A 9,510-nucleotide genomic window follows, 5' to 3' on the forward strand; every position below is an offset into this window, starting at 1 on the left:
ATAGCGAATAACAAAAGTTATTAAAGAAAATACAGAACAACACTGAGCTGGGCTCCACCATTATCTCACTTATTTAATACCCCTGCATAAAGCAAAAACAAAGAGGCATTTCCATCAGATTCTGCACATTCCAAGTTCAAGCTCTACTTGCAAGCAAAAATATACCCAGCGCTGCCTCGAATACAGGGCATAGCAGTAGCAGAAGAAGAAGAAGAAGAAGCGAAAAGGCATTTGCTAAGCGAAGCAGAGCATAAAAACGTGGCCCACAAAGTCAGCGACGCCGGCAGCGGCTGCGGCAGCGGCAGCGCAGTCAACGCCAGCCGCTTGTTGCGCGCGTGAATGTAAAAGGCATTAAAAATGGCATAATAATAGCATTCAAACTGTGATGTTGCCAGCAGAGGACGACGACGACGACAACGACGACGATGTTGCTGCTGCCTCAGCTGACGTCGACGGAGACAGCGACGATGTTGCTGCTGTTGCTCGTTAATGTTTGTTGCTGCCGTTGCATGCAACATTCATATGCAATATTTTAAGCTTTGCTGCCGGCAAGGTGGCAAGGGGCAACGGCTCGAGGGGGGCTGTATCTGAAAGATTGTTGCTAGTTGTTCGCCTATATGACATAAATGGGCACGCGGTAGCAACTCGTAAATTTGCCGACTACCAGCAAAGCGAACAACATTTTTATAATTCTCGCGCGCGGCTAAGCGCCAAAATGATGGGGCGCGTCGGCTAATGCCTAATGCCTAATGCCTAATGCCTAATGCCTAATGCCTAATGCGTAATGCGTAATGCCTAATGGGCAATGCCTAAATGCAGCATGAATATTACAGCTCAAATCTCGTATGGATACGTAGGTAAGCAGACACGCTGAAGCTGCATAAAGTTGGGGATTTGAGAGTGGAGAATGCGTTGCCAACGAATTTCCAGCCCATTTGTAGGCGGTGGGAAAGCTTTGGAAAACATTTGAAAAGAAATTTCCAGAATTTCGGCTTACACAATAATTGGCGGCTGACAATAAAGTCTGCATGGCTGAAAACAAATATAAATAAATCAGGGAAAATATAAAACTCGAGAAAAATAAATCATAAAAATCAAACATTTAAGAATTTAACGTTGACTAAACATTTCTCATATATCTATTATTAAAATATAAGTACAAATTTATAACAAGTCAGTTATGTTAAAAATATATTCATATTAACAAAAATATGTAGATTATTATTTATTAATTTCCATGAATTATTGAATATAAAACAAAAATCTATGTTATTCAGATTTTAAGTTACATTTCATAGTTCAAATTTTTATATTTTATCCCGGTTTATTTATTAAAAATAAAGCCAATTATTTTAAAAATTTTTTATATATTTAATTTTATTTATTTATTTATTAATTTTGATTATTTATTAATTTTTAATTTATTTTTTTTTTATTATTTTTTTATTTTATTATCATTTATCTATTTCTTGTTGCTTTTAAATATTTTATTTTATTAAATATGATGTGTTTCATATTATTTATATATTTTTATATTATTTAAGTTTTTTAACAAAAAAATTTTTTTTTGTTATAGTTGGACTTGTTTTATTATTATATTTAATTTATTTGATTTATTTAGTTATTTATTGAATTTAGCTTTTTTAGATTTTGTTTTCTTTTTCTATAAGTGTGAATATTTTATTAATATATTACATAACTTTGCCCCTAATTTCCACTAATTTTTTCACGAACTTTTCTTCTTATTAGCTTCCATCTCCCTTTAAGCTTCTACAAAAATAAACCTAATAAATAAGGCAAACGCTTAAAAGCAAATCAATTTGCCAAATTGCAGCAAGAAAAAGTTTTACAGCCAACAAAAGTTCAAAGAAATGTTGGAGTACTGTCACATACATATGAATGTGTGTGTGTGTGTACATATATATGCTATATATGTTCACATATATATTGTATATATAACATATATAAGAAGAGGATTTCTAAAATATACAAGATTATTTGACATACGACAATAGAAACAGCATTTTATGGGTCCAAACTTCGAGCAGAACTAGTTGGCTTAAAGCCCCGTGGCATGCAACATGGCAATAGCAACATTATCAATGTGGAGCTCGGACTCGCATTGCAACACGAGGCATGCAACGAGTTCGAAAGGATACCCACATACATGGGGCGTGAGTGTGAGTGTGAGTGTAAGCAAACCAACGACGACGACACATGCCACACAAAATGTTGCAAGGCAGCCTGTTGAGTGTTGACTGTGGCCAACTAGCAAAAAAGGCTAAGAGACAACGCTTATTAACCCTATTGCGAAAGGGAGAATAGATAGGGATTAATCAAAGGAAGCACAGAAACGGAAAATGTTTTTATTTTTTATTTAGATTTAAAATTTTATATTTTATTATATTAAATATTATATTTAATATATTGGCTTTTATAATTTATATTTTATTTTTTATTTTATATATTTAGCTTTAATAAACTTTGTGCTAAAGATTTGTTAGCAAATAATCTGTGTTATTTATTAATTTTTCACAGTGCCAGCAATTAACATACATTTTGTTTACTAATAGGTCATTAAAACAAATTAATTTGATATTTCTGACGCTTGACGCTGATGAACTTTTCATAAATCGTCAGCAGATTAGCGGCTTATTAAAAGAATATATACATACATATATGTATGTGTATATAAATGTGAGTGTATAAAAAGTAAGGAAGTGAATGAATAGCGCACCCGAGACGCTGATAAGCAACAAGTTGGCTAATCTCAGCTTGAACAATATTAATTTATTTGTTGATAACCCGAGCAATTTATGTGGATCAGGAAAATGAGAAGAAAAAAACAAATTTCAAATTTGTACTCGATCTACGATCGTTTTACAACTGAGAAGTCACAGACAAAAAAATTAAGTGAGAACGAGAGCGGGAGCGAGGCAGAATTGTATGCTCTCTGCTTTTATATACATGTACATGTGCGAGCAGCAACATTTCCCCTACTTTTGGTGAGAGCGAGAGCGTAACAGTGCCTCACATACGTGTGTAGCATGTGAGCCGTGTGTCTTTATGTGTGTGCCAGAGAGTGTTAGCGCGAGAGTGAGAGAGCGCGCATATGCATGTTGCTAAACTGCATATGCAGGAAATGCACTCGACGCCGCCGTCGGCAGCGACAGCGACAGAGACGTTGCGACGCTGCCTATATGTGTGGGAGCGCAAAGAGCAGAGCAGAGCGTATGTGAGAGCGAGTACATGTGCATGTGTGCAGTTGCATGTGTGTGAGTGCAGCAGCAGTTACAGCAGCAGCAGCAACACGAACAAGCCAACACACGTACACACATATACCCATACACACACAGGCACGCTGCTGTCTGTCTGCCTTTTGCTTTCTTGCTCTGCGTGTGTCTGCCGTCTGCCTGTGTGTGTGTTCGTTGGCGTCGTCGCTCGTAAAAACATTTTCAACGAGCCAACGGAGTCGACTGCGTGCAACTCCAGCAATCAGTTTGAGTTGAAACGCGAGGCGGTTAACATGTTTTAAGAAAACGAGCTCCGACGACAAAACGCAAAGCAACTAAAAATCTATTCAAAACGCAAAGAGCTATAAAACGAAAAGCGAAAAGTTGAATCAAACGCAATTCTCAACCAAGTGCCAATGCAAATGTTAATTGAATACAAAATTCACAAGTGCTGAGCTAAAATTCGTTACACACACATACACACCAATACACAGTTACACTACAAGGATTACGGTTACGCGCACAACACCATCCAAAATAACGGAGAAAAAAATACGCTCAAATATGAAAACCAGAAAGTGAATTAAAGTTTTTTTAAACAAAAAAAATAATAATAAAATAATTCCAAATTCCCTTATATAAAAAATAAGAGAGAATTCAGTTGAAATTCGAGGAAATCAAACGCAACAAATTTCAAGCAACATGTCAACAGCAACAACAACGACAACAACACAAGCAAGGAGCTGCCTGTTGCTGCTGCTCCAGCTGCTGGCCGCCCTGATGCTGCCAGCGGCGACGCATGCGCAGCAGTGCGCGTGGGAGTTCGTGCGCACCACAATGGACATCAAGTGCAATGTGCGAGCCCTGGAGCTGGGCGCTGGCTCCACGCTGGACCTGCAGGTGGCCGAGACGGCCAACCGCTTCGAGCTGCAGTGCAGCGCCGACCTGCTGCACGCCAGCGAGCTGGGCAGCGGCCTCTTCCGCAAGCTGCAGAAGCTGTCCGAGCTGCGGCTGGACGCCTGCAAGCTGCAGCGCGTGCCGGCCAACGCCTTCGAGGGTCTGCTCTCGCTGAAGCGCCTCCAGCTGGAGACGCACAACGCCGTCTGGGGGCCGGGCCGCACTCTGGAGCTGCACTCCCAGGCCTTCCAGGGCCTGCGCGAGCTGAGCGAACTCCACCTGGCGGACAACAATATACGGCAATTGCCGGAGGGCATCTGGTGCAGCATGCCCGGACTGCAGCTGCTGAATCTCACACAGAATCGCATTCGCGCCGCCGAGTACCTGGGCTTCTCCGAGAAGCTCTGCATGGGCACGGGGCTGCCCAACCAGCTGAGCGGCGGAGCGGAGCTGCAGCTCCTGGATCTGTCGCACAACGAGCTGCGCTCGCTGCCCGACGCCTGGGGCGCGTCGCGTCTGCGTCGCCTCCAGACGCTCAGTCTGCAGCACAACAACATCAGCTCGCTGGCGCCCAGCTCCCTGGCCGGCCTGAGTTCCCTGCGCGTGCTCAACCTGTCCCACAATCACCTGGAGTCGCTGCCCGCTGCCGCCTTTGCCGGCAACAAGGAGCTGCGCGAGCTGCATCTGCATCACAACGATCTGTACGATCTGCCCAAGGGCCTGCTGCATCGGCTGGAGCAGCTGCTGGTGCTGGACCTCTCGGCCAATCAGCTGACCAGCCACCACGTGGACAACAACACCTTCGCGGGCCTGATCCGGCTCATAGTGCTGAATCTGTCGAATAACGCGCTGACTCGCATCGGTGCCAAGACCTTCAAGGAGCTGTACTTCCTGCAGATTCTGGACATGCGCAACAACTCGATCGGCCACATCGAGGAGGGCGCCTTCCTGCCCCTCTACAACCTGCACACCCTCAACCTGGCCGAGAACCGCCTGCACACGCTCGACAATCGCATCTTCAACGGACTCTACGTGCTCACCAAGCTCACCCTGAACAACAACTTGATCAGCATCGTGGAGGCGCAGGCGTTTCGCAACTGCTCCGATCTCAAGGAACTCGATCTGAGCTCCAATCAGCTGCTGGAGGTGCCCGAGGCGGTGCAGGATCTGAGCATGCTCAAGACCCTGGATCTGGGCGAGAACCAGATCTCGGACTTCAAGAACGGCACCTTCAACAACCTGAACCAGCTGACCGGCCTGCGTCTGATCGACAATCGCATTGGCAACATCACCGTGGGCATGTTCCAGCAGCTGCCACGGCTCAGCGTCCTCAATCTGGCCAAGAATCGCATCCAGAGCATCGAGCGTGGCGCCTTCGATCGGAATACAGAGATCGAGGCGATTCGCTTGGACAAGAACTTCCTGACGGACATCAATGGCATCTTCGCCACGCTCGCCTCGCTGCTCTGGCTGAATCTCTCCGAGAATCACCTGGTGTGGTTCGACTACGCCTTTATCCCCTCCAACCTGAAGTGGCTGGACATACACGGCAACTACATCGAGGCGCTCGGCAACTACTACAAGCTGCAGGAGGAGCTGCGCGTCAGCACGCTGGACGCCAGCCACAACCGGATCACGGAGATCACGCCCAACTCGGTGCCCAACTCCATTGAGCTGCTGTTCATCAATAACAACATCATCAGCCAGCTGCAGCCGAACAGCTTCGTGGACAAGACGCGCCTGGCCCGCGTCGATCTCTATGCGAATGTGCTGTCCAAGCTGTCGCTGAACGCGTTGCGCGTGGCGCCCGTCGCCCTGGACAAGCCCCAGCCGGAGTTCTACCTGGGCGGCAATCCGTTCGAGTGCGACTGCTCCCTGGAGTGGCTGCAGCGCATCAACAACCTGACCACGCGCCAGCATCCGCGCATCGTCGACCTGGCCAACATCGAGTGCCTGATGCCGCACAGCCGCCAGGCGCCGCTGCGTCCCCTGTCCAGCCTGAGCTCCGCGGACTTCCTCTGCAAGTACGACACCCACTGCCCGGCGACGTGCCACTGCTGCGAGTACGAGAGCTGCGAGTGCGAGATGATCTGCCCCAACAACTGCAGCTGCTTCCACGACGCGACCTGGTCGAACAACATCGTCGACTGCGGCAAGCAGGACCTGCTGAGTGTGCCGCCGCGCCTGCCCCAGGACGTGAACGTGCTCTACCTGGACGGCAACAATCTGCCCCTGCTGCAGCCCGCCCACCTGGCCGGCCAGCGCAGCCTGCACACCCTCTATCTGAACGCCTCCAATCTGGTGGCCCTGGCCAACGGCAGCCTCGCGCAGCTGCCGCAGCTGCGCGTCCTCCACCTGGAGCACAACAAGCTGAGCAGCCTCGACTCGGACAGCTTCCGCTCGCTCAGCCTGCTGCGCGAGCTGCACTTGCAGGGCAATCAGCTGTCGCACATCGCCAACGACACCTTCGCGCCGCTGCTCTCGCTGCAGCTGCTCCGCCTGGACAACAATCGGCTGCAGCTGCCCAATCTGCGGTACCCCAGCAACCTGCAGGGGCTGACGCTGGGCCGGAACAGCTGGAGCTGTCGCTGCCAGCAGCTGCGCGAGCTGGTGCAGTTCGTGACGGACAACGCCCTGGTCATCCGGGACACGCCGGACATCTACTGCGTGGATGGCGGCATCAAGCGCGAGCTGGACCTGCTCAGCCAGGAGAAGCTGCTGCCCAGCGCCGACTGCTCCGACCTGCTCGATGCCAGCGCCAGCAACATCAGCTCCGCCCAGGACCTCGCTCACGGCTATCGCCTGCCCCTGCTCGCCGCCGTGCTGGTGCTCATCTTCCTGGTCGTGGTGCTCATCATCGTGTTCGTGTTCCGGGAGAGCGTGCGCATGTGGCTCTTCGCCCACTACGGGGTGCGCGTGTGCGAGCCGCGCTTCGAGGACGCCGGCAAGCTGTACGACGCCATCATTCTGCACTCGGAGAAGGACTACGAGTTCGTGTGCCGGAACATCGCCGCCGAGCTGGAGCACGGCCGTCCGCCGTTCAGGCTCTGCATCCAGCAGCGCGACCTGCCGCCCCAGGCCAGCCACCTGCAGCTGGTGGAGGGCGCCCGGGCCTCGAGGAAGATCATCTTGGTGCTGACCCGCCATCTGCTGGCCACCGAGTGGCAGCGCGTCGAGTTCCGCAACGCGTTCCACGAGGCGCTGCGCGGCCTCGCCCAGAAGCTGGTCATCATCGAGGAGACGAGCGTCTCCAGCGAGGCCGAGGATGTCGCCGAGCTGGCGCCCTATCTCAAGTCGGTGCCATCGAACCGGCTGCTCACCTGCGACCGCTACTTCTGGGAGAAGCTGCGCTATGCCATACCCATTGAGCTCTCGCCCCGGGGCAACAACTACACCTTGGATCACCATGAGCGCTTCAAGCAGCCCGTCTCGCCCGGCCTGATCTTCCGGCAGGCGCCGCCGCCGCCCGCCTACTACTGCACCGAGGACATGGAGGCAAACTACTCGTCAGCCACCACGGCCACGCCCTCGCCGCGCCCCATGCGACCCGTGGTCGAGTCTCTGGCCATGCGGCCCCCCTCGGAGCACATCTACCACAGCATCGAATCGGAATACAGTGCCTACGATCAGCACGAGGCGCTCTCCATGATGCCCAGCGCCCTGATGCAGCATCATCCGCATCACCATCATCAGCAGCAGCAGCAGTTGCAGGCGCATCAGCTGCAGCAATTGGCGCGCCAGCAGCAGCAGCAGCGACTGCTGCAGCCGCAGTATCGCCCCACAAATGCAGCTGGAGCTGCGTCGGCAGCGGCTGCAGCAGCGGCAGCAGCGTCTACATCGGCGACAGCGCCCGTGCATTTGCGCAGCGGCAGCGGACTAAGTCAGGCGAGCAACAGCACGCAGTCAACAGCGCAAGCATCCACTTCCGCTGCGGCTGCGCAGCAACAGCAACAACAACAGCAACAACAGCAGCAACAACAGCAGCAGCAGCAGGCCGCAGCTGGAGGCAGCGAAGCGGGCAGCACCAATAAGAACGCAGGCCAAGCTTTTCTCGTATAAGCCGTCTCGCTCGCACTCACTCGCAACAAGCAAAAAGGGTTCCTGCGCAACGGCAGCCATCTTGAAGCAGTTCGCTCATTCGCTAGCGCAAAACAGGCAAACAAAAAAGTACACACACACATATATAATATATATACACATACATACATATATATATGTTATATATATATATTAATTAAAAGACTTTTTCGTAGGCATTTCTATTCGCATGCGCCTTCGGTGTTCAAGTGTCGTTGTTGTTGTTGCTGTTGTTGTTGTTTTGTAGTTGTCTTGCACAACCAACACAAACACGCACAAACACACACACACACACATATATACATCCACAAACATACGCATACAGCCACACATATAACTTTAAGCTTATTATTAAAATTTAATTACTAAAAAGAAAAAAAAAACAAAAAATTACTAGAAATGTTGCAAAAACACTTTCAAATTCAATGTGATATATTAATTTAAAAATACATATATATATATATTTAAATATATATACATAGATTGCAAATACGACTAATGCAAAAAACAACTGTAATTTGTAGCCATTAGTTTCTAGCCTGGCCTAAAACATATACATACATCAAATATATATATAGAGATGAGGAAGCAAAACATTCTTAACACGATTTTCATAATAACTAAACGATGATGATTATTATTATTATTATTGTCATTATTATTATTATTATTATCATTATAGATATGTGTATATAGACAGAGAGATCCAAGCATAGAAATTATTTAGCACACTTAATGTATTTATGTATTATGATAATAATATAAAAACAACAACAAACACCAACTAAATTAATTAAATTAACTAAAAAAATGTATTATTAAATTAATTATTACAATTACAAAATCGCAAGAAAAACTATATATGAAAAACAAAAAACCACAAAAAAACTATTAAAAAATATATACAACAATTAAAAAAAAAATCAAAAGAAACTTTTTATTTGAGGTTGAAGACGCTTTAGAGAATTTTCTTTACAGGTCTCCTTTTTTGCAGGGTATCATGGACATATACATATTTGATTTGATGCTCCACATTTGTTTGGCAAATGCAAAAGTAAACAAATAAATAAATTCTATTTCAATTTATTTCTCCAACTGGCCAATCAAAAATGTTATTTAAACAACTTGGGAAACCATTCGAGATTACATTTTGTTATTTAAATGATCTAAATAATTAATTATTGGCACTTTACATTGAAAGTGCAAACCCCAAAAGTTTCGCCGCCAAATCGGAAAATGCATAGCTAACTAAATAACGCAATGAAAAACACGCATAAAGTTAATTGCTTGTAAATAATTATTT

General features: G+C 47.2%; 1 protein-coding gene across 1 annotated transcript; it reads left to right on the plus strand.

Moving 5' to 3' along the window:
* Window positions 1–3,485: 3,485 nt before the first annotated feature.
* On the plus strand, window positions 3,486–8,473 carry LOC6580714 (toll-like receptor 7). The gene has a single exon (XM_002006481.4). It carries the CDS (start codon window positions 3,936–3,938, stop codon window positions 8,187–8,189), a length of 4,254 nt encoding a protein of 1,417 aa, XP_002006517.1. The 5' UTR covers window positions 3,486–3,935; the 3' UTR covers window positions 8,190–8,473.
* The last annotated feature ends 1,037 nt before the right edge of the window (window positions 8,474–9,510 follow it).

This window comes from Drosophila mojavensis, unplaced genomic scaffold, assembly GCF_018153725.1.
Source record: "Drosophila mojavensis isolate 15081-1352.22 unplaced genomic scaffold, ASM1815372v1 contig_81, whole genome shotgun sequence".
Lineage (NCBI taxonomy): Eukaryota > Metazoa > Arthropoda > Insecta > Diptera > Drosophilidae > Drosophila > Drosophila mojavensis.

Excerpts from the sequence above, each read along its gene's own strand:
- LOC6580714 (XM_002006481.4), top strand. The coding sequence starts at position 3,936 with ATGTCAACAGCAACAACAACGACAACAACACAAGCAAGGAGCTGCCTG.